We start from the raw sequence: 25,022 nt of genomic DNA, 5'->3' as shown, positions 1-25,022 counted from the left end.
TGAAAATAAGGGTCCGTTTGTTTCGGGTGAAAATGTTTTCCAGGAAAATATTTTCCTAATTTCCCGTGTTTGGTTGCACAAAAGTTACTGAAAACATTTTCCTATGTAAAATATTTTCACTCATCTTATGGAAAACAACTTCCCTTCCAAACTTACTGAAGTTGTTTTCCGAAATGCATGCATCCCGCCTGTAGTATGTTCCAAACTTACTGAAAACATCTTGTAGTATGTTCTTTTTTTTTTTTTAGTGTAAACAGGAGGACTCGAACCCAAGACCTCTTCCTTACACTCCCTCCCCCGTACCACCCAACCCAACTCTCCCCCTAGTATATTCAAAATAAAAAAAAATCTCATCCTGTTCATCCTATGTTAGTAATTAATTATGTATAATAGGGACATTCTTTTCTAGAGAAATTTTTAGCAGTGAGAGTGCAAGATATATGTCATAATAAGCATTGCATGTGATTGATATTTGACACTAAATGGCCAGCAATTTGTTTATTGCTTAAGGAGATATTTTTTATTCATATATACATTTCTCCAAGATTTTTTAAAGTTAAACAATGAGATAAATTTTCTTATTTTGCATGGGAAGAAGTATGTAGTTATAATGTGTAGAAAGTAAAGATAGAGATAAAAGTGAAAATATTTCAAAAGTTAAACAAACACCAGAAAAATGAAGTAAGAAAATATTTTCAATAAGCTAACCAAACACCTGAAAATGATGAAAAGGAAATGATTTTCATGGAAAATTACTTCCACGGAAAATATTTTCCCAAGGAAAACATTTTACTTCCAACCAAACAGACCCTAAGTGAATATTTTCTTCATCAAGTTCTGGAGATTTCAATACTTCATTCTAAAGATGAAGGCGGATAAGCTGCGCGCGATATGTTGTAGTGCTTATTTTGCCGACTGCAGTGACAGAAGATTCATGCTTATTTATTATATACTTTAGCTATATCTCAGAGTCTCGCACAGTATTATGCAGCAAGAAGACTTAAACAAACTTATTGTTTGGATTGAGATGATTTTTTTTTTTTAAAAAAAGTGCTTCACAAATTCCAATCACCTTTTTATCTTACATAAGTCGCATCACAAAAAGTGCTACAGTAATTATCTCAAATAAATCATTCAAATAAACTCCTATCCAAACAAACCGATGTCGGAATTTTTGGATGAAAATTTTGAGAAAATAAGGAAAAAAGAGCGCTTCAAGGTTAAGGATTCTTGTTATCGCCATAATCTCAAGCTCGAGCGGTGAACAAAAAATTTGTTCATGAGCCTTATGGCTACACGAGGTCTACATTAAAATTACTCTCAATTAAGAATTTTACTGATTTAGGGATGAGAAGGTTATAGGCAGCGACGGTCTCTAAAGATCAATTTGAATCACATGATGAATCACATGATGTATAGTATCATTTTTAATGTCATGCCTAAGACTCACTTATTCATGCATTATTGCATATCCACTATTCTAAGGCTAAAACCATTGGCTTTGGAAGGCTGCTGAAAAAGGTGGGGCAGTTAGCATGAAAAAAAAAGAAAAAGAGGAAGCTTTTCAAAAAGCTTCATTTCTTTCATGCCAAGCTTTACCGAAACTAATTAAAGTGGCCCATAAAAAATTAAAGTAGCCTTTCACTTTCAAGTTTCAAGCAAGCCATGGAATGTATGTGCCCTGAGCCTGCATAGTTGAATAGTCATCGACATCCACACATTTGATTAATTTGCATCAATGACTTGAACAACTTTGCTTGCATGAATTTAGGTAACTTGATTTTGTGGGCTAACCATGCAATAGGTTGCGAGAATTATGGAAAATAATATATAAACATTTATCGTATAACTACCATCCTACTATAATATACTATAATCTTCTAAATCAACATTCTCCCATACATAGAACTGTGTATCAGAAAATCATTCGGCCCTATGCATGTCGTTTTGACCATTTAACACGGAAATTGGATTAATATGCGAGAGAACACGTCAAAAACACAGACAGCGTCCCGTTAGAACTGATGGGTAATGTTTACATGGCATGAAACACCATATATAAACATGATGGGTAATGTTTATACGTGTAATGATGTTTACGGATGTGTAATGTATCTGCAAGTAAATACAGGTGTCCCAACAAATTTATCAAGAAAAGCGTAATGAACTAGTGCAAGTTTTGTTTTAGGTAGTGGGTACTTTTTTTCTGAATAAACTAATTAAGGACGACCCTCTGAAAAAGACGTAAGGTGGACTTCTTGTTCTTGGTGGAGGCTGAGAAGTGCTCAATTATTGAAGTCCCGGAATTCACAAATCAGATTATTTCTCTCTCTCTCTTTCAACCCCCTCCCGGCCCTCCCCCCTTTCTTTGGGGTGGTGACTGCAAAGTTAATACTCAGAACGATTGATTGGGGACTGGCTCCCAGGAGCTGAGTCCCAGATATCCTGTGAGCTTTTGAATCTTCGGGAAGAGCCCTGTTCACTTGCTGTCGATGGTGTCATGTCATCACACGCGAGTGAATCTGTAGATCATGCCACTTGGCTCCTGTCTGCATGGAAGCAAAACCAATACCATATTATTTACACGACTGCTCTATGTTTTGCTTTTCTATTAGTATAACATTTTACATGGTGAATATGAGACTTGGGCATTCTTTTCAAAGAAAGAAAAAAAAAAAAGGACCTGGGCATGAGTGACCAATTCATTAGCCCAACAACTTTATTGATATGTGTATTAGTTTGAGAGCGGTTTCTGTGATTGAACAAAAACTTGCTCCTCTTCATCTTTATACCATTAGGACCATTATATCACAGTTTCTTTTTTTTTGCTTTTGTTTTGTTTTGTTTATGTGAGGTAGGGAGAAATTTCAAGGACAAGATCAATAATATCAGACTTAACAAATGGGAAACGGATTATCGGAGTATGTTGCGGGGGGCGGATTTAAGGTGGGGGCAATAGGGGCTCGTATGTTGCAGGGGCAGATTTAAGGCACGCCCCCAGTGTCCCCCTTAAATTCCTATAATACTTATACATTTTTGACATAATTTAAGTGTATCCCCAGAGTTTTTTTAGAAAAGATGTGAAAGAATGGGTCACAAAATTTAGTTTAGTTACTTATATTGAGAAAAATATATTTCGTGAAATTCAAAATGAGAAAGTTATAAATCGTTATCAAAATATGAAAATTCATCGTGAGCAATTGTAAATAGTTTAGTTTGTTTTTGAAATAAAATAATTATTATATTAATAATTTTGAGTTTGTCTTTTTATGTTTTTCATGGAATATACGTATCATTTGTACTTGTTGGTGAATTTATTTTTTTTTCTTAAAAAATTAGAAAAATAGTAGATAAAAAATTTTAATGTTATTTTTGCCCCTACTAAAATTTTGTTCTGGCTCTGCCACTGGTATGTTGTTTTGTTTCATTTCGTTTTATTTTCTCTTTGAGTGCTTTAACATTTTATATGCCATGTAGAAGAACTTTGATTATCTAGAAAACATCTGCCACTAATCATGATATGCAGTTGTTTAATATATTTAACTCCTCAAACTTTGATAACAACATAAAGCAAAGGCCCTTTGTTAACGTTGCTTTAGCAGATTCAAATCGAGTTATATGACCCTTTCTTATCAATGTTGAGGTAGACAGGGATCGCACAAAGTCGCATCTGGGATCCTCTCTTTAAATTTGTTAGTTATTGAAGAAAATGGGAACGGATACGGCCTTTAGCGTAAAATAATAGTTCTCCGGAGTTTTGGTCTCTCTTTTCTCTACTTTTCCCACTTTTATCAAAGTTGATGTATGACATTGCCTCCAATGACATCCATACGGTGTAGAAGAGCTATGCCCCGCTGCAGCAAATGGCATAGAGGGATGTCAAAGCTTAGAAGACTGAAGAGTCTGATCTATATATATAGCTTAGGGTAACTTTCCTTTCTTTTGTGATTTGTGGGGTTGAGAGTTCCATAATATCCAAAGTTTGTGTTTAATTGAGGTATTACATATATGTTACATCAACATCTTTGGAGCACTGGCGTGGTGGTTTTGATCCCAGTTAAGTGGTGCCGTGTCGTCAAGTGTAAGTAGGAACTCTAGAAGAAAAGTTCAGCATCTTCAAGTATCAAGCCCTAATTAAGAGCTTGCTTCTTGCTACAACTAGTTGTGGAGACAATAGAAACTTGATATACTTTTTGTTGCAAATCAGGGCCCTTAATTTTTGAATTAGGGGTCTCAGAAGTTGAGTTATATACAATTTAAATCGATTTATGTAATTCTTAGTCCATTTGGTGTAAACTTACATAGTTTTGGTACAATCGCTAATTTAATTCTATGAGTTAGCAAATTTAAATTTACACTCAAATTATACAAATTTATATAGAAAATTGTGAGAATACACAAATCGATTTGAACTACACAGAACTCAACTTATAACGCTCTTGATTGGAAAGCTTTTGTTCCAATGTAACAAAATATATGTACAACATTTTCAACAGCCCAGTAAGCTGTGGGCTAGCGAACCACCCCCCCCCCCCCCAAAACCTTTGTGGCAGTCTATAGAAGTCTGTAAACAATTGTCAACCCGATGAATTTGTAGAAGTTTGCTGAAGACATACCAGCAGAATTTTTGTTTTTTTTTTGGGCCTCGGAGTAGGCTGATTCATTCGGAAGATTTTGCTCTTCGCTTTCCTCTCAGTTCATTTAACGCAGGCAGGATCCGTTGGCCCAATTTAAGGGATGAGCAAGAATTTCTTACTCCCATTGGTATCAAGGCCTTAGAAATTTATCGTAAGTAGGCCTTACCCAAATCACCAAGCCTTATTCTAACTGAGTTTCCATGTCTACTCCTGCCTTGTCCATAGAATTTTCAGCTGGTTGGACATTGGGCATTTTTGATTGACTCTCAAATCCTTTCATTTTTCTCATCCCTCCTTGTAAGGCCTATTTTACTTGAATCTGCCCAAAAATTAAAAAAAAAAAAAAAGAAGACGATTCTCTCTCGAGGGAAGATGAAATTTCAAGTGACCCGACAGATTTGTTACAATTACTACTTACTCTCAGGTGAAAGCACAAGGGCTAGCTCAGAATGCTTAAAATTGTTTTGGTATGCTAAGTCCCCCCATCCCCACAACAAAAAAAAAAAATCCATTCCCAAATCTCAATAGCGAAATCGCAAACTTTGCCCCTATTATCTTTTTAAAAAGAACGTCTATTCCTACTCATTAGCTCTAGTAGACATTTTCTTCCTTTCTTTTTTTTGAAATCTTATTCTATTACAATAAGAGGCCTTGGGAAAGAGAATGGTGATTGGGGGGGGGGTGAAACCCTTCCTCCCACTGTTCCTATGATATGCCTACCTCTTTTTATGAGATCTTATTCTATTACAATGAGAGGCCTTGGAAAAGAGAATGGTAAGAAGGGGGGAAACCCTTCCTCCCACCGTTCCTAAGGTGTGCCTACCTCTTATTGCTGGTACTGCTCTTTGAGAGAAAATGATGTTATCAAGGTTTGACCTCTGACCTACGATCAAGAAGGAACTTCCTATTGCTGCTATTGTTCTTTGACGGAAATGATGTTATCAAGATTCTAACTCCGATCAACAGCCGAGGCTGGTGGCCACTAAACCAAGGACCAATGGTTTTTCTTCCCAAATTCGAACAGCCAAAAAAACAGTTAAAATCACAAAATTTGAACGTCACCTTCGATGAACAGTGACTTTTCTATGCATTAGCTCTATTGACTTTTATTCAATCGTGACTATTGGAAATCTGTCCTTTCCAGTACGCATTGGTATATAAGCATCTCCTAGTACTCTGTCTTATTTCTGGGAAGCTCTTGTAACCTCTAGACAAGAACAAATTTTAACCAAATAATTACGAGTCAAGAATCGGTCAATAAGACCAAAAGGCATGATGATTAATCCAAGTAAATTACCCATTCTACTCCAGAGAATGCTAGAAGCAGGATATTTAACAGATGGCAGCATAGCCATTACAAGAAATTATTGTCCAAACACTGTACAAATTTCACGTAACAAGTGATGATGCCTATCATCGTCCAAGGATTTGCAAGACAAGGGACATCAAAGACACATCATACGACATACAACAGATGAGCCTATGACTGCCTTCCATCTTAAAACTACAACTAGAAGCTTGCGCCCACCAAAAATTCTGTGTCCTAGATTCCTCTTCATATATCCAGGGCACACAATTGCACAATTATATCAAAATGCGGAGCTGATCTTTCCAGGAATAGCACGTCTGATTGGCAGATCTATGAAACTGTACGACCATAGCACACAGAAGCAATATAGAGATTCTTTGCCCACTTCTCCTGCAGTGAAATCCATAACAGTATGTAACAGAGCCAAAATTTCACATTCAATATTGATTCTGCAGGGCTAAAGTGTACAGTGTAAACTACCTTGACATGTACGCTAGGAAAGGCAGATGTTCGAAGTGTCTCTTGTGTTTCATCTGTTGGTCTCCTCCTTGGCACACTAAGAACAAAAGCAACCTGGTCCCAAGTTGCTGCAGTTGCAGTAATACGATATCCAGAATCCCACCGCCGATGCACACCTTCACTTGGATAAAGAAAATCCAATTCCACGACCTAAATTTGAAAAACAATTTAGTCCAACATAAAGCTTTTATTAACACATTGCACAACTGACAGTATACACAATAACATGAAACCTGATCTGAAAATCCTGCACCACGAGACATAATGACTCCCCATCTGCTTCCAGCAGTGGCCATGGAGGTAACATAGAATCCTTCCCTCCACTTCTTGTTTATCCACTTGAATGGAAAAGACTCGCTGACTTTGTAGGATTGCTGCAAATACTGAGTGCCTGTATTGAATTGACCAAATAAGGTCAGAAGAAAAGGCATAGAAAAAATCAGGCAGAACTAAACAAATTATTATCGGCTTACCCTTTGACATTACTACCAATGAACTCCCATTAGTAGCTCCTGCCACAGCACTGATGTAATAATTCTTTTCCCATTGCTCCATGATCCATTCCTTTAGAATGCCAAAAAGAACAAATTTAAGCAACATACTTCAATCAATGAATTATAGGGAAGTCTCTTGATTTCAAACATTCACAACATTGCATGCATTCTACGTGCCCGAGTGTATGAAATAGTTGAATAAACCACAGACCTTGTGAAGAAAGTGGGGTGAAAGTTGATAAACTTGTGCAGTGAAGCCAGTGCCCGCATCCATGATTAGTGCCCAGAGATTTTGACAAGATGCCACACTACTGATAAACAGACCATCTTCATTTCCTTTCTCGATGTGCTGAGAAAGTCTTGCATCAGCAACATTATAGTGATACCTTCAGCACAAATACCATTCTATCAACATGCTAATACATCTCTAAATCGAGAAGGTGTACAAAGTAAGAAGCAAAGAAAGAAAACAGTGGCATGTGCATTTTCCATCTTTTCGAGCCTAATATAGACACCATACCTTTGTTTCATAGGACGACGAGCATTGTAAACACTAATCCACTGAGTAGCAGGCATACCCATGCGCACCTTCTTCTTTGGTTGTTCATCTTCCTCATCTTCAAAAGTCAACCGGCCTCGCTTGTGACCAACCTGATAGATAAGCTTTCATATACAACACCCAAAATCAGGCATTTTCCTGCATAACATCTGAGAAATTCTTTTCTATGGAAATTATGTGTTATAAGCACCTTCTGAGCACCCTCTGTGTTAATTGGCCTAATATCTGGATTTGGTCCGACTATTCCATCAAAGAGGGAGACGCATTTTGCATAGTTAGGTTCCTCATCAAATTTCAAGTTCACAACATACTCCACAAACAACTTAAAAGGTTGTGGACAGAAGCAACATAAAGCATCTGCAGATGTTGACATCTTCTTCTTGCAAACAAGGAACCCTTTGTTCTCGCCCTAAATTTCAACATACAAGGTTATTGAAGGAAATTTCAAAGATAACACCAAACCAACTGTAACATAAGAACCAGTATAAGATTATAGATGTGCCATTCTTCAAAGACTAACCTGATATCCCTGCCAAGGCAGACGTCCTCGAAGCAGAAAGATGAGAGTGTAAGCAAGCGATTCTAAATCATCTCTCCTGCTACCAGTTCTGCCCAAATGAGCATGGGCGCTGGCGTAACGAACTGTTCCCCTGAAAGACCAAATAAATCAGCCAAATCAGCCAAGGACCAAGGATAATGTGAGGCCACAGGTCCAGAGATACATACATCCTATGATGAGAAAATGTGATTAACACCTTAACCAATTTAAGATAATTTGATGAGCACCTGAAAACATCTGGTCTTTGATCATATTCCACGTGCAGACCAGTTGTACTATCTCGCCACTTAGTAGCTGATATCCCCAGAAAAACACAAGTGATTGTAATTAAAAGCATTGCAGAGTAAAAGCAAAAACTTGAGATTCAGTTACCCAGTAAGATACCTAATCCAAGATCAACTAAAAAGAGTTTTTTCTCATCCGGAGTCCCTGGTGGACCGAGCAAAAAGTTTTCAGGTTTTACATCCCCATGGACATACCTGTTAAAAAAATCAAAAGTTAATACATAAATACATCAAAAAATGCACCCTTAATAATCTGCTTCTCGGCCTCTAAGGGTTGCTTCAAAACCTACATCTAAAACACTGTATATTTCAAAAACCAGAATAATACTATTTAAATGCACAGATTTTGCATATCAAGGATTGCAGTTTTTATTCAAAAAAATCAAGGATTTGGGGTCTACATGTAAACAAGTAAAGCGCAGGATGCCAAGTTTAAGCCTAAGACAGAAAGGAAAACAAAAGTTAAGGAGCACGAACAAACAAGAGAAGCATAACCAAAATATGTAACAAAAGAGAAAATAAGAAGAAACTTACCCTCTAGAATGCATCTTCTCCAGTATAGATATTGCTTCAATTGCAATGCAGGCAACCATTTCAGTAGACATCCTGAATTTAACATAAGAATTAGATGTTTAACAATCCAACAAAAGGTTTGAAGTTGCAACAGTTAGCTTATAAACAAAATCCAGATTCTCAAGTATTCCCCTTACGAATGAGATTTGTTATTCCAGACATCCCACAAGCTTGGTCCAAGCATATCCATAACCTGCAGAAATGACAACCCCATTCATATGGTCTACCTCACAACCAAGAGGGCTGAAGAAACATAAGGTTGAACCGTAGACACAACTAAAGGGTGAAAAAGAATGAAGAAGCAATAATTATCACATACCATGACATAGTAGTCACCTTGTCGGCCTTTGTAGTGCACCCGAGGAACACCATGACTGCCACCAAGAGTGCTATGCAAATATCAAAACAATGTCAGCCTCACTCAGATAGAATTTCTTCTATAGAGTGGATTCTGCAGAAATAAACTTACTTGTAAACTTGCCATTCATATGGTGGGCCGTAGTTACATCCTTTACTATTCCTATGCTCAAATTTTAAGGCAACCTGAAACGTGTGACGCATTATTGTAAATGCTTTTTTTAGTAATAAAACAAAAATCAACAACAGGAGATTACAAGCACAACACATACTTCTGTGGCTCCAGAGCCAGGTCTATCATTAGCAATACCACCAGAAACACGGCGACCAACATATACTTGGCCAAAACCTCCTTTCCCAAGCTTTCTTTCTATTCTATACATAGGTGAACCACCAACCTGAACCTGTAACAAAGTAATCAGGACACGTCAATTTCAGTAATACATTCTTCTGACTGCAGAAACTAAAGAAAAAGAAAATTACAAAAGAAATCAAGCCAATTCACTTAGCCTGCAAATTAACCTTAATTCTAGAACTAGGATACTACCCACCTATTTTTTGCCCTAGAATGCCAACCATCTTTGGCTCAAACATTCTTTTCCCAGTAATCTCTATTGGCAAAAATGGTCAAGTTGAAAAGAAAAAACAGCAATATGCCAGCAAGCCAGCAGAAAACATAGGCCATACAAGCAAAACTCATTAAAAAACTTCCAAGTGTCAGACTGTAAACAGCTTTATACTTCTATACGCGGGTAAACAAGGGAAGAAGAGGAACTCTTCTACCACGGCAAATGCCTCATAGCATAGGACCATAATAAGTTGTTAAGTCCTGCCCAACAATGGAACCCTGGGATTAATGTCGGTAAAACCATATTTCCTTAAAAGAATCATAATAGGAGATGACAGCAATAGTGTAGAGATGCAACCAGTCAACTCAGTATCCAGGAGTTGAATCTAAAGAGAGAGAAAGGCATGCGCATGTGCTCAACTGAGGAGGTCATAAGGGCATGTATGAAGACCGATAAACTTTGGCACAGCTACATGCATAAACACAAGTATAATCATCTACATACAAAGCAGATCTAAATCCATTTGTAATAAAAGTAAATTAAAAATAGTAATCAACAGCACTCAAGATCTTATTTTCAACATGCAAAAATGAATGCTCAAATACAGCTACACCTCTCTCTCTCTCTGATGGAATATAACTTGAATAACAAGAAAATGAAAAGAACAAGTTCCAAACTAGAATCACAAGAAAACGACACAGATCTAACAATTAATATTTCTGAGCAAAAAAATTAATGCAGGCACGAACTAATGTGACAAAACTAGACAATAGTCATTAAGTTTATACAAACGGCAGGCCAAAAAGGAAAATGCAGCAGATACTAGAGCAAAATCCTCAAACAACACTAACAACTATCTGATGGAATGTAACTTCTACTACAAAAATTTCAAATAAACGTTTGTAACTACCCAGGAACACGTAAAATAAACAAATTTATTCCTTTCAGCCATGAAATTATAAAAATCGACTAAATAGCACAGAAATCACATTGTACTTAAAGCTAATACATGTGTGGTCCCAGAAATGTAAATCTTTCAGAAGTCGCAAGGGTGCAAACTCTAGCATCAAACAAGCAAGTTAAGACCTTCAAGACTCGTAAACAGAACACCCGAAGTGGAACACCAACACATAGCCTCAACCCCACTTTCTACAAGATTACAAATGTCTATCTTAAAAAAACATGTATATTTGCTTAAAATACTTTGAAGATTCGACCTTCCTCAGGCAAGACTTCATCAATCCAAAGAATCAGTCAACCAACCCACAAAAGAGAAGAAAATGCCCCAAAATTTTCATTACATACCACACACACTCTCAATCCAAATCTTTTCACCAAACATTTACATGCTTGCAGCAAAGACCCATACAATATGCAGCAAAAAGTGAGAAAATAAAAACGAAAAGAATAACTCTCACCCTTTCAGGAAGGGGCGCCAAAGTTCCTTCATCGTCAGCCGCATGGCCTTTGTCATTGCTTTTACCACCACTGTTATAATCATCCATATTGGCTTTATCACCGCCCTCTTCCCTCCCTTCACCCGGAACAGCTTCCTCCTCAACCCCCCTCACTTCAGCTGCTGGTGCCGCAGCCGCCGCTAGATTCTCATCAACCGCCACAGCAGCCGTCGCCGCTGCTTCCGCTGCTGCTGCAGCCGCTCTCCTTCCCCTTGTTCTTGTTGCAATCCCCTCGTCCTCAACCTGATTATTCACCTGTTGCTGCTGCTGCTGCTGAGCCCGCTGCCCCTCCTCCTCCGCCGCCTCCTGCTCTTGCTGCTTCCTTCTCCGGCCTCTGCGCACTCCGCTACGCAGTACCGGCATGGTTCATTCTTCAATTTTCATTCCTAAAAACCCTAAATGCTCCGATAAAACCCTCACTAGTTCTCACTTTAACTCCTCTCCCACACTCAAATACTTTTCTTCTTCTCCTTCCTCCCGACCACTCACTCCCCTTACCGGCTAAATCGTCTTCTCCAGCAACACTTTTTCTCAAAAAAATCAACTTGACAAAAATATACGGCAAAAAAATACTAGTATCGAAGGCGATGAGAAATGAGGGCTCAAAATGTTGACGACTGATGAAGAAGAAGATACAAATGTGGAAAGAATTCTTAAATATTAATTCAAGAGATGATGATCGGCAAATATATCAATAAAAGCTTAGCTGATTCAGGCTAACTGTGCAGAAAATTAGGGTTTTCTACAAAAATTAGGGATCTTTACAGAGAGAGAGATGAAAGGAGATATTTGATACATAGAGCTCGGCTACTCGTACATTTTAGTGCAAGAATATTGTTGGAAGGGGGAGTGATTGGTGGCCGTTGGTGGAGATGAATGGACGGCGGAGATGGGAGTGGATATTTTGGGAAGTCTAGCGAGGAAAATGTGAAAGGCTGGAGAGGGGGCTGAGTGAAATTACGAAGGAGGACTCGTGTTCGGGAATTTCTAAAGCCGGGTGGTGTAGAGTTCCGAGTGGTAATGGGTGTATAGGATTTACTTGTGGAACTTTGAATCTGGGCCGTCGATGCGATGCTCATCAAGCAGGGTGAATGCTTGATTAGGACAAGAATTAAATAAACGTCCAAAATTTTATTTGTAACGGCTTCGGCTTTTTACTCTGATTTGGATATTTTTAAAGAGTTTATCAGCCTAATTTTGGCCACGGTTTGCCTTTCGTACATAAAAACAATGGGGGATTATGGAGCTTTGACCTTTTGACTTGTCTAGTTCTTTCATGGATCATACATCTAGGTAGGTTAAGTCATGTTTAAGACTTATGACAATCATTGGATATTCAATTAGTAATGCTTTTGTTAAGAAAACGTTTTGTGGCCATTTGAATTGCATTTTTTTTTAATTATAAGGATTTTTGTAAACAATACAATATTGTAACACTTTTTTGTGTTATGCAGTAGAGAAATATATCAAGGAAATATTTTCAAAAAATTCAAGAATTATTTTCCGCAAAACTTTTTACACTACTTTGTTGTTCTAATTTCCCTCAAGCCAATAAAATCACGTCTGATAGGGTTTTTTTTTGAAAAAACTAATTTTATCATTGACATAAAAAAAGGTATTGACTCTTATATACATATATATTTTTTATTTTGAATGGAGGTTTTGAAGAAGGTGTTTAGTTTCGCAAGACTTTGCTGTTTTTGCGTCAAAAGTTCGTCTTCTTTTGCTGTCTTTCGTGGATTATACATCTACTAATAAGCGAAAGAAGTTAAGATAAAGCAAAAGACAGATTGACCTGAGCAGATGCCCGTCTAGCTCAGTCGGTAGAGCGCAAGGCTCTTAACCTTGTGGTCGTGGGTTCGAGCCCCACGGTGGGCGTTCTGTAGCGATGCGTTCTTTTTTTCTGCGCTGTTTTTCTTTTTCAGCACTGGGCTGCGTGCCCGATTGACCTTTTCACTTGTTCCTTGGGTCATGTCCGATGAATCTAACGAAGCTCATATTATCGGACTTTGGACAATCGTTGGCAGATCCGAGTGATGGTCTAGTGATTTTTAACAGAATCGAAGATAATGAGTTCAGTTTGTATTTGTAGAATGAACAAAATCACAGTCCCGCGTTGAAGATAGAAAGTTGTCGCCACTGACTTCTTCACTGGCACATATTGTACCGGTGTACCCTTTCAAAATAAAAAAAAAATGTTAGAAGTTGTTCGCTGCGCCTCGTTTAGTTTGTTAAACATCACGAAATTTATCGGTGACCCTCTTGCGATACTTATCGAGCTAGGTTCGTTCCCTGATCATGGATGATGTTAATGTTGGTCATTCTACATCAACGGAGATTTGGTTCAAGGTGATGCTTCAAAGGCTTTCTTGGCACATTTTCCTTTGTTTCTTAATGCTTTTTAGCCATTGTTACTTTTTCAAATTCTGACTCTAATATCATCACTAATACATTGACATACGATTCTGATTGATACGTTCGTCATAGTTTGAGATGAATATTCCATTTCAAAAGCTGCAGCTGCAGAGGATTTATATTTGGTCAAATGATCAATGTGCATTCTGTTTCTTGCACGAAATTAAGCCCACTTAAGCTCAGAAGAATTTCGAGATAAGCAGATATACAATCACTTCAGCACCACATCTACAGGTTAATATCCTGAAATCCCAACTATGGCACAAAGCTTAGGCTGCTTCAGAGCGCCACCAGTTTAAGACAATCATCTATTTACCCCCATTTGCAGAGCAATTGTCTACAATCTAATTCTAATACCCACAATAAACTGCATTTGCTAAAATTTCTTCAGGACAAAGTAGATGACGTTGAAGAGATAATTCAGGCTACTTGATCCATTATGTTATGTTGCTGGCCTGCAACACAATTTCTTTAGCTGAACTTGGTCCTGGGAATGAAACAAAATTACAAGTCAACATGTGTTTTACCCCATTGAAATGAGAACGATGAGATGAGAGTGGGCATATGTTTCAAATCTCTCCAAGGCTTACCTCAAAAAAATCTAGGTCATAACGAACGAGAAATATGCAACAGCAGCAATCACTATCATGAGCTATTCTTTGGATATCCACTACTCGTGCATCACAATATACAGCATCATCTTCATTTTCCTGATATAAGGGAAGAAAAAAAATGAAATAGAGCAAGGAAATGGTGGCTTCAACCTTGTATCTCTCTATTACCCATCAGGGTGAGCTGTCACTTTTTGTACACTACATACAATAGAGTAAGGAGGAGTTTCTATCATAAAACAAAATTTTAAATAATTGACTTAGAATGTTGAGGAAAGGATTAAATTGGCACCGCCTTTCTAAATCCAAGAATACAGTCATATTGCAGCACAAACGAAGATCTTTACAATAGATTTTTGACCAAAAGGGGAAAATAAAAGCGTACCCTGAAGCACAAGACCAGGTCCCCAACCTTCACTCTGTCACATTCTGAAGGCTCTAAAGGAATAGAACGTTCACGTACAGATCGTTTCACATTCAACCACTCATCTTGGTCTTTATCATAACCAACATATCGTACACGAACTTCCTGCCAAGAAAGAAGAATAGTACATTGCAGCAGTACTCAAATCTAAGTGAGCTTGGTAACGAAATTTGTTCAGCTCAAAACTTGTCCTCGGATTACGTCAACTCCAATTGAACAGCCTATGAAAGAAGGTGATTTTTGAGAATCCATAGCTAATCAGGCCCTGTGTCCTCATGCTAATGATTTTATACAAGATACAACCGTGCTAGAAGTAAGCTTTATCAAACTCCTAAAGATTGTACCTCAGTTTCCATGCATTACGTTATGATAAGTAAAATCAAAGGATTAGCAATTAACTCCTTCCAATGTATTGGATAGAATCACAAGATGCCATTTATCTCTATTTCTGGGATTTTCTACCATGGTTTTCCTCAATTCTGCAGAATCTACAGGTAAACTAACTCCCAAACCCCTGTACTTTTTCTAGTTGATGATATTACAAGGATCAAACAATTAAAGAGTTCCGTCAACATCTAACAGACATAGAAAGCAAAATTATAGTCCACAACCTGGATGGACCTAGTCTTCCTAAGGCTACACTTCATCATACATGCCCAGGTGTTTGCAGCCACAAGTTGACCATTGGCATTTACAGGCATGAGTTGCAGAGCCATGAAGTACATTTTGGCCCCAGAGAATTGGTTATTCAGTTGGCAGTGGGCAACAAGAGAGGCTTGATTATTATAAATTTTACCAAGCCAGAAAGCATGAAGAGACAACATATAAATAGTAAGCCTAGGGGTTGGTCTAAAAGGATACCGCTCTAGACACCAAAATCTTGCTCGCCGATTAATTCTGCACTCATTTGGCTTGAGTTTTATTAGCCATGTCTATTAGCACCACAGTTGCAACCCCTTTATGCAACGAGCAACACATTGAAATATAACTGTCAGCAAGCCAAGCCACTTTATTTTGGATAAGGTACAAGTTCAACATTTAAAAAAAAAAAACTCACGAGCTCTCCTGTACTTGTAACTCTGTAATTGAGGAAAGAAGCAACATCATACCTGCAGAGCCAGACAAAGAAGCACGCACTAAGTTCATTTCATATTTATACGACTTTACATTTTTTTTTAGGCTCAGAAAAAAACTAGAGATATGGTAATTAGACCTACAATAGAGACAGAATAACTTCAGACATCAAACGTTTAGCTAGTTGCTTATAGTGACTGAATCACTTGAGATTGCATTTTGAAAGAGATCAAGAAAGCAACAGCAGGTCCATGAGAGATTTTAAATGCATGTGGCCCTAAAATTTCAGGAATTTTTGAGTAGTCAAAAATGCTAGATGACTGAATAAGGCATCCCATGTTCTTTATTTGAACCTTGCCTTAAAATTTTGTGGTTGAATTTTTGTCCTTATCAATGTTAATCTGGTCAAGAAATAGGAAAAACTGGAAGATATTCGAGACAAGTGAACTTTTAACTTGGTTGCTTCTATTTCAGCTGCATGTTTCCTCACCTACTCAAGTACTTATCAAGTACATATCATGGAAAAGTACAAAAAAAGAAACATAATAGGCCACTTGCAAACTAATTTCCATAGCCAACAAAGCAAACCTCTAAAACATACATATGTACATACGGAGGTAATGTAGGGGCATAAGGAAGGCTCACCAAGCAAGATCCTTTGAGGATCTAGCCTCAAAAACCAACTCTGAAAGCTCTGCAACACTAACACCTGCCATATGAGATGGACATCAGCATGCTTACAAGAATCAGCAATTGCCCTAATCAAACAAATGCAACCAATCTGTTCATCTTATACCAGTGTGCACATTATTATCACCATATAAGCATATATGATGTGCAAAGCACAACTGAACAATACAAAGCATCTATTGACAAAAACCAGATGTTACAGTTGCCATCACAATCATGTGATACAACTAACAACCTTTGGGCTTTTGAGAATTTTCATCCGCAAAGTTTGGGACTTCTGCAGGCATGGAAGCATCAATTTCTTCACTCTTAACAAATGAAGGTTTTTGAACTTCACTTTTATTCATTGCTAACTTGGTAGGACCAACAGATTTCTCAACTTTCCGGCGAAAGGAAGAAACTTTAGCTTCCAATTCTTTCTCTAGATCACCAAACCAGCTTTGCACCTGCAACATCATAAGTAATCCTAGAGCTTGCAAAGTTTTGATAAGGACAAATATAACCGAAAATAAGAAATCTTTGACACGTATAAAGAAGCACCTGTTCGCATCCTATTGAAGATTTGCCACATCGATGAACTGAGGTGCTGTAGGGAACAAAAATTTTTATTAACTCCCTAGCTAGAGACACATCAATTTCGTATTACAGAACCACCAAAATAATCTGTTTATGTATTCAGCATCCCAACAACATACCTGAACTTGGTAGCGAGTTCCTGATAGAACTGTTGGTTAAGGGATTTCCCTCCCATTTCCTTGTACAAGTTTTCCATTTCCACAATCTAATAAATGAAGTGAAAAAAAAAAACATTATCTATGCCATTTAATTTTCTCTCTAATCACAAAAGAAAAACTGGGAAACATTTTAAAACTATTCTGAACTACTCTCTTCTCAGACAACTTGATTGATAATTGGAAAAAAGATCAACTGTTTGACCCTTAGTTTTAACTACCTCACTAATGTGCACAATAAGATCATGAAAAGAGCAAAATATCCCCTTAAATGAGCTACATGACCTTATTTGACTCTCTTTATTACCAACTAAAAAGCCCTAATCAGCATTTATCATCTCGTGTCATTTCAGCATCTTATTTTGGTTTAGGCTACTAAAGTTTCTTCTCTCCTGAAGTCTTATTCTAAAATAGTAAGACTAATTCAACCAAAAGATCACAAGTATTTCAACATGAGGAGAAGTGCACAAACACAGCAGAATTAATGCTCAATGCCTCTAATATTAATACAGTGCTCCATTAAAAAGCTCAACTAGCGGAGATTAGCAGCAGCATAAGAATCATACCATCCTAATTAAGAGCCTAAAGCATTCAAGAACCACTAATTTTAAGCTGCTAGTAGTACACAATGCAGGTAGGAAAGCATAGAGCAGGTGCATAGAGCGATAAAATATCATGAAATAAAGGAGACCCTTTACCCACGACAACACTAGGATGGATTAAGGAATACAAAACGTTGGATTAAGGATTACAAACGTCGGAATAATTGAAAGAAAGAGTGTGTTTGGAACTTCTCATTACCTCAGCTAGTGTGAACTCGGGGTCAAACGCATTTTCCATTTCTACTGAATTAAGCCTGTCGTCCATGAACTCAGACCAACTTCTCTCTGAAAACGGGCTATGAAATTTGACCCCAAAAAAAAAAATGTTATGAGAGAGGCAAAGTAAAACGGCGTTAATCGGAGAGTCGAAGGGAAAGGACCGAAAGGTACTAGTGATTTATTGGAGTATTTTTGTTTGGATCCCTTAACTCGTAGTAAAACTGTCAAAGTAGCCGCCAAAGTTTTGTAAATGTAGCAAATAGACCCCACGAGTAAAGGCTTCCACCCTGCGTGGTAGAAACGGGGCCGGAGACAAGGGAGTATACTTCCGCCACATCTCCCGCCCGTCACTTGTTAAAAATAATTAATATATATATATGTGTATGTGTGTATAATTATATATATTTGTGTATATAAACATATGTATAATATTTAATTTAATTAGTTATAAACTTATAAAATAATATAATTAGTTATATGTATTATATAAAGTATATTAGTATATGTAATATAATTGATATTATCAATTATACTAATAATTATATATGTCTACTCATAGAAATTAATACAAAATGTTTTAACACATTTATACTAAATTCCTAATTACAATTAACATAATAATATTTTTTTTCTAAAAAAATAATAATGACTTAGTGATTGTATTTGTGAAAACTTGATTACTTTAGTTGTATTGGTTCCATCATATTGCATTGTATTCAAATAACTTTCATTTGATTATTTTTATGAATTTCAATCATGAAATTATAATGGATAATAACTTGGTGATATGTTGATATTTTAGTATTTGATTATTTGCTAAAATTTGACTATAATAAAATTATATGACAAATTTTTATTAAACCCACGAAGACACCCACAGAGGGAGTAGGGCGGGGTGTGGGAATTAGTGGACAGCAAGGAGGGGGCGGGGAGTGGTCATTCCTACCATACCCATGCAAATTTGTGTTGATTCTGGCGAAACCAACACAATTTGGCCTTCTCCTCGGAACCAGATAGGGATGTCAACAGATTAGATTTGGATCCGGACTCGACTCGGATCTGATAAATTTTTTCGAGTTTGGGTTGAATATTAACTCCGATACCTGAACCCGGTTCGGACCCGTTACTCTAACAAAAAAGCAGGCTGGATACAGAATATAGGATTTCGATCCGTATTCGATTAGGATCCGAATAATATAAATAATTATAAAATATAAATATTTTTAAATACATTCTTTTACCAAATTAACAATTTAGTAATAATTTTGTAGATTGATTTGTGGTTAGTTTTGGATTGATTATTATGAATTATTTGTGATTTAGCTTTGTAATTTGATTTGTTTAAGTTTGGAAATTGAATTTGTGATTGGTTTTAAATTTAATTTTGGAATATTTAAATTTGGTCCTTTCCAATTCGGACCCATTGAACCCGGTGCTGGAACTCTAAGATCAAGACTTGTCAGGTATACGGATTAGGTCCGGATCAACTACATAAAAACGGATTCGGATTCGAAAATTTTCGTTTTCAACCCGAATCCGACCTGTTGACACCCCTGCAACTAGAGCATGAAGAATTAGAACCCCCATATCCCCTCCTAATTTCTTTTTTCTCTTATTTCAAATATATTTTTCTTAGTTTCCGTTTGACATATTATTAATAAAACTTTTCTAAATCTTGAACGCAGTGCTCTAGCAAGCGACTATTCCGCATGCCCAAGCGATGGCATCCGTATAATCAAATGGCGAAGAAAAGCTTTATGCTCAAAACTGCAAGATTTATAGTCCAACGAAAGAATCCAACAAACACTTGAAGTCCTGGTTGCTTTTTGAAAGAAAAGAAAAACGATCAATTTGCCATCTCATTCCCAACTCCGCTGATAAAGTCGCCCTAAATATTAGTATTTATCCCTAAATATTAGTATTTGAACTTTTTACCATGCAATTTCTTGGACAAGTAAAATACGTGGTCCAAAGCCTCCTCTGCTGAGTATTCAATTAGGCAATGCGCACTAAATTGATTGTAGCAGTAGTAGCAGTAGTAGCAGTTGTTTGTTTTTAATATTGAGACTCTGGTGTGAATACTTATGCTTCTAAATATTGGGATGTCAATTTAATCGAGACTTGTTCTGATGATTTTTCACGCTCAATATTTTTCTTATCATTGGGAAATATATTTTCCTTTTGGGTGGGTGTTTGAGAATGTTGGGATTGTTTTGGCACACCCAATCAACAATCAATCTCGTTGACATAGAGAGCAATTAGACCGGCAAATTGTAAATTAGAGAGATGTCCATAGTTAGATTCTTCTCATTCGCAGTTAAAGTTGATATCGCTTTAGCCTCCCCTGACAAGAGAACTAACTTAATAGTAGTTTACAAGAATATTTAGGTTCTTCTCAACTTAGCTTTCCCTTGACAAGAGAACTACTAGCTTAATAGTAGTTTAAAAGAATATTTTGACCTGCAACGAGAGTGCTTAATAGTAGTTCAAAAGAATGTTTTGAAATGCACTGTTTGGGTGACAAAAAAAAGGCATGGAATTAGCAAATTAGAAGCTTATGAATATACATTGCTGATAAGTCACTATTTCCTTGTATGGCTTTGAAGGCGGACAGCAAAATGAAAGAAAAGTGTCAGTATAAGAGTAGCTATAAATTGCCAACAAATTGAAATTTTTTGTTCCTTGTGATGTTTATCACATTTGAGGATGACTGAAGGATACGGAAAGACCATGGACATGCGTTCTTGATCAGCACCTCTGAATATTGGCCTTCCCATGACATGCTTGTATGGTCCCTTGCCGCTTGCCTGATTGAGAGAAAGAAAGGGTTGCCAAAGAAATACATATTACCTTTTAAATGTTTCATTAAACTATCAAGGGCATCATTTATCCCCGTGAACCATATTGAAGAAGAGCAGGCCATGCAAAGAATCGGTAAAAGGAGAAAGCTAATTATAGAATCCTCTTGGAAATGTTACCAGGCGTACTTAAAAAGAGCTAGTTACGGAGTTACTATGGTCTATGGGAACAAAATTAGCAGGTGAACGAAGCTTTAGTGATTTTGAGACTTGAACCAATCGGCATTTCCAATCAATATTGCAGAAGAAAAAGAGGGGGGGGGGGGGGTTTGATTACCTGTAATTGATCTCCGGTGGTGATTATTATGGTACCCTGATCTGGGCAAAAAGAGGCCCAACCTTTCTTGGAATAGACGTGGAATTCTTCAGCTCCATCGCAAATGTGCAAACATATTGCATGAGGGAATTCAGATCCTCTAACCAGCATCCTGATAACATCATATCTCAGTACTGAATTTACAGACTGATCTCCATTTATAATGTGGCCATTATGCTTGTGGAGGTAACAGATTGGACCAAATTCTGGATCCTGTTTTACATTTTCCCTGGTTATAGTTGATGTGTTCTGCTCCAGAAATTCCAAAGCTGTGACGGCCACGTTCTCAATGGCTAACACAAGCTTTTGCATCCTTTCACTGTTAGTTTAAATCACGTTTGATCAGCATTTTCCGTGATAAAATTGCATGATCACTAACTTCATGCAATAAGAAACTGTTGCAATATCTGTCAGTAATAATTTACAGCAAAATTTACCTGAAATTTGAATATCCACCTGGCCAGATTCCCTCCATATCCATCTTCAAGCTTTCATCTTGTGACCAAACAAATTCTTCAGTAACAGCTTTCTCCTCTTCCCCATGAAACTCTTCGAACCCATATGGCTTCTCCAGCGATCTCGTCACCAACTTCCTTTTCTCTTGTGATATCCCGAAAATTCCAGCCCCAGCAGCCAAAACAGATTTGATCAGCCCCTCAGGAACTCCATGGTTGACAACCTCAAAACATCCAATTCGAGCAACAGAATCGACAAACTTGGTGACCGAATCATTTTCAATCGAGTTTAAATACCGAAAATCAAGCTTTGGCGGGTTTTGAAGGGATTTCTGTTGAGGAAAAACGCGATCAGGAAGAATGAGGTCAGGAACTTCGAGGGAATTTTCCAAGAATTCAGACAAAGCATCTTCATTGTTGAAGGAAGATCGCCGGCCAGAGGCAACTGGAGAAGGTGGCGGTGCACGGAAATCAATAATGGTATTGTCCGGCAATGATTCCGGTGTACTCATGAGAGCCTTCTTCATTACTTTTTCTTCTGTTATTTTGGCTCTCTGGCCTTATTTCTCCCGTGGGTACACTAGGGTGCTCAAGTCATTCTTAGACTGACTTTTGCTGGTAGTAAAAGCAAAAGAAAAGAAAGCAGAGGAAGCAGCAATGATGGGAATGTTTGGAGGGTCAGGTACATGGGGGAAGAATCAGTATGTTTTTTTCACTTTTTCTTTTGTTTGCTTTTTTCATGATGTATGCATGGCCTTTGCTTTACAGATCTTGCTCCCTTTTTTACTCAACCTTCATAATAATTATGAAATTTGCCAATACTATCATTTGATGCTTGCTTGCTGGCCAGCTTCGCATGAGATGGGGATATGGTGGTGGGTATGTTGATTACAGGCTGCTTGATAATTCTCTGTTGTGCACATCACTTTCTCAAGCAGGTAACCTTATGATTTTGCTCTAATCAAATCCCATGAACAGGATTATACCCCCCCCCCCCCCTTTTCTTCACTTTGCGTCTGTGTTTGGATGATGGTGTCTAGGCCACCTTGCTCAAACTCTCATTCTATAATCGGTTTAAGGTTTAAACTATTGTTGAAGATAAACAGTTATCCAGAATTTGTGGTTTCTCTCTTTGATGCACAAATTTGAATTAATTGGATGAATTTTTGTAATCTGGGCTGATATTATTCTTGTCATGCTCTTGTTATTTTTGCACACCATCTAAACACTGCAGACTGGATTTCTATTTAAATTTGTCCCTTTTTCATTTAGATTTTTGATGACAGAAAAAATATGTCATGTTTCCTGTTTTTGCCAGTTTCAAATTATCAACATCTCTGCCCAAAGAAACACTGCCTCGCTTGGTTTAAATCAAAGTTGCAAGTCCACAAAACCTCATTAAGGCCTATCTTAGTTGGGCTATTGAAGCTTTGTTGATTAGGCCTTGTTTTCAGTATCCGCTTGGACTTCTCTCTAGGACTCTCTTAGTTTTTCTTTTCCAAAGTTTTACTGAGGTTAAAGCGCCATTCATTCTTATTCTTTATTGCGTTTGACCCCCCTCTTCTGTTCTTAGATCGAAAATTAATGTGTTAAGAGTAAATCATCTATCCATCTAATATATATAGGATTAATCTTTCCTACACTGTATACACTGTCAGCAGTATTGGATAAATGACAACTATGTAAAATTTAAATTTAAAATTCATCTTTTGGCACACATGTTATGAATCAAACGGTGATAGTGTATACACTTTCAGTGTATATAAGATTTATCCATTTATATATAGTATAACCACAACTCATTCTAAGTTCCCATTGGATTTAGATTTAGGCACCCCCTTCATCACAACTCATTCTTATATAGTATAAGGTTTTATATATAATAATAATAATAAATATGCTATTGTAATCTACTGGAAATACCTAAATATAATGCAAGTATTACAAATTAGGAAGTACAACAGTTTGATCACCGAGGAATAAAAGCACACCATTAGCGAGAGAGACGGGTCAATTTCACTATCTTCTCTTGTTCAACGTATAGTATAGACTAGCAGACTTGGGCTGTGCTAAGCACAGCATTAGCGAGATGGGTCAATTTTAGCATCTACTTTTGTAAAACGTATAGTATAGACTAGCAGGCTTAGGCTGTGGTAAGCACACCATTAGCGAGACGTGTCAGTCTCACTACATTCTTTTGTTCAACGTATGGTATAGACTATAGATATTGGCATTCAACCATAACTGGACCTCATCCCCTTAAAATGTAATTCCCCAATGGCAATAGCATATTTCCTAAAGCATGGTAGAATACCGGACAGTGAATTAGTCACGAATTACCCGACCCAAGAAACTAGTGAAAAAGAAGACAAAATGTACAATCCGACTTTTTTTGGTGATAATCGAGTAGGGTAAAATTTATGACTCTACCGAGTAAAGAACTGCGCACCATGAAATGAAAAAAATGTAGAATAGATCTCAATCATGAAGACAGAAGTTCTGAGGCTTCTTGTTTTCGTAACACAACATGACAAATACACGGCCGAACTTTTGTACTAATATTTACCAGCTTCTTTGGAGGAGATGTTGGAAAATACAAAACTTAAAAGACTGTCAGATGACCAATTCACACACAGTCAAGTACTTCTTACTAAATAGAACATCTTTTGAATGGAGAAGAAGAGTGGATACATGGAAAATGTCACCAAGTTTGTAATCAACATTTCATCACAACAAGAAGATAGCATAAATTGCAACTGTAAAACTTGACTTGTGCAATGAGAACATATACTGTAATGAATAGCCCTGATGATGAGCGGTGGCAGAGTCAGGACCTTAGATGTAAATGTAGAGGGATGACTTTCGGAGTTGTCCTTTCAAATGGCAAAACCTTCACTTTGGAAGAAAAATTACGATAGCACAATAATTAAGATATTCTGTGAAGGTCAACATCAAAATGAGCCCTTATATATATGTATGTATGCTCTGGAATGACGACAGTTGCCATCGTATTTGTACCCTACAAGAAGGCCAGCAGCGTTTGTAGCAACTTTTAATTCACCTTTCAATCTTTTCTCAGGGTTCCCTTTGATCCAAGAATCAAAGACTAGCACAAATAATCACTTGGTTTTCTTCGCTTTTACATGTACTCTTTACTGTATCAAAACAAAACAAAACAAAAAAAAAAATTGAACCAGCAAACAACATAGAATAGCTTTCATTTTCATCAAGTAATTTTAACAAGGCTGCAGAAAATATAGCAAATTCACTTCTCAAATTAACTAGCCATGCCGTCCAGCCAGCCCAGATC

The 25,022-nt window shown here is 37.2% G+C and overlaps 3 protein-coding genes and 1 non-coding gene across 5 annotated transcripts; 1 reads left to right on the top strand and 3 right to left on the bottom strand.

Annotated features, from left to right (window-relative positions):
• Positions 1-5,910: 5,910 nt before the first annotated feature.
• On the bottom strand, positions 5,911-12,118 carry LOC113768006 (casein kinase 1-like protein HD16). 2 transcript variants are annotated; one of them, XM_027312217.1, is made up of 16 exons: positions 11,279-12,118; positions 9,564-9,695; positions 9,404-9,477; positions 9,254-9,323; positions 9,072-9,127; positions 8,896-8,967; positions 8,462-8,556; positions 8,305-8,371; positions 8,039-8,168; positions 7,709-7,927; positions 7,480-7,622; positions 7,171-7,345; positions 6,939-7,029; positions 6,699-6,856; positions 6,427-6,615; positions 5,911-6,336 (listed from the first exon to the last, which is right to left on the bottom strand). In XM_027312217.1, the coding sequence occupies exons 1-16, from the start codon at positions 11,678-11,680 to the stop codon at positions 6,277-6,279; spliced, it is 2,133 nt and encodes a 710-aa protein (XP_027168018.1). In that variant the 5' UTR covers positions 11,681-12,118; the 3' UTR covers positions 5,911-6,276. The 2 variants fall into 2 exon arrangements, with proteins under 2 accessions (XP_027168018.1, XP_027168019.1); XM_027312218.1 differs by having other exon boundaries at positions 7,480-7,610.
• A 1,004-nt stretch (positions 12,119-13,122) lies between these two features.
• TRNAK-CUU lies at positions 13,123-13,195 on the top strand. The gene has a single exon. It is a non-coding gene; the product is annotated as a tRNA-Lys (tRNA).
• Positions 13,196-13,817: 622 nt separating this feature from the next.
• LOC113768282 (protein SAWADEE HOMEODOMAIN HOMOLOG 1-like) lies at positions 13,818-18,255 on the bottom strand. The gene is made up of 9 exons (XM_027312564.1): positions 18,064-18,255; positions 17,227-17,312; positions 17,072-17,117; positions 16,767-16,977; positions 16,487-16,550; positions 15,825-15,876; positions 14,729-14,872; positions 14,323-14,442; positions 13,818-14,219 (listed from the first exon to the last, which is right to left on the bottom strand). The coding sequence occupies exons 1-9, from the start codon at positions 18,127-18,129 to the stop codon at positions 14,175-14,177; spliced, it is 834 nt and encodes a 277-aa protein (XP_027168365.1). The 5' UTR covers positions 18,130-18,255; the 3' UTR covers positions 13,818-14,174.
• A 2,346-nt stretch (positions 18,256-20,601) lies between these two features.
• Positions 20,602-22,327, bottom strand: LOC113768343 (flavonol synthase/flavanone 3-hydroxylase). The gene is made up of 3 exons (XM_027312662.1): positions 21,695-22,327; positions 21,219-21,576; positions 20,602-20,890 (listed from the first exon to the last, which is right to left on the bottom strand). Exons 1-3 carry the CDS (start codon positions 22,237-22,239, stop codon positions 20,666-20,668), a joined length of 1,128 nt encoding a protein of 375 aa, XP_027168463.1. The 5' UTR covers positions 22,240-22,327; the 3' UTR covers positions 20,602-20,665.
• Positions 22,328-25,022: the final 2,695 nt, after the last annotated feature.

This window comes from Coffea eugenioides, chromosome 4, assembly GCF_003713205.1.
Source record: "Coffea eugenioides isolate CCC68of chromosome 4, Ceug_1.0, whole genome shotgun sequence".
Taxonomy (NCBI): Eukaryota; Viridiplantae; Streptophyta; class Magnoliopsida; order Gentianales; family Rubiaceae; genus Coffea; species Coffea eugenioides.
Note: the sequence above shows the minus strand (reverse complement) of the source record. Positions and strands in the feature narration are given on the sequence as shown.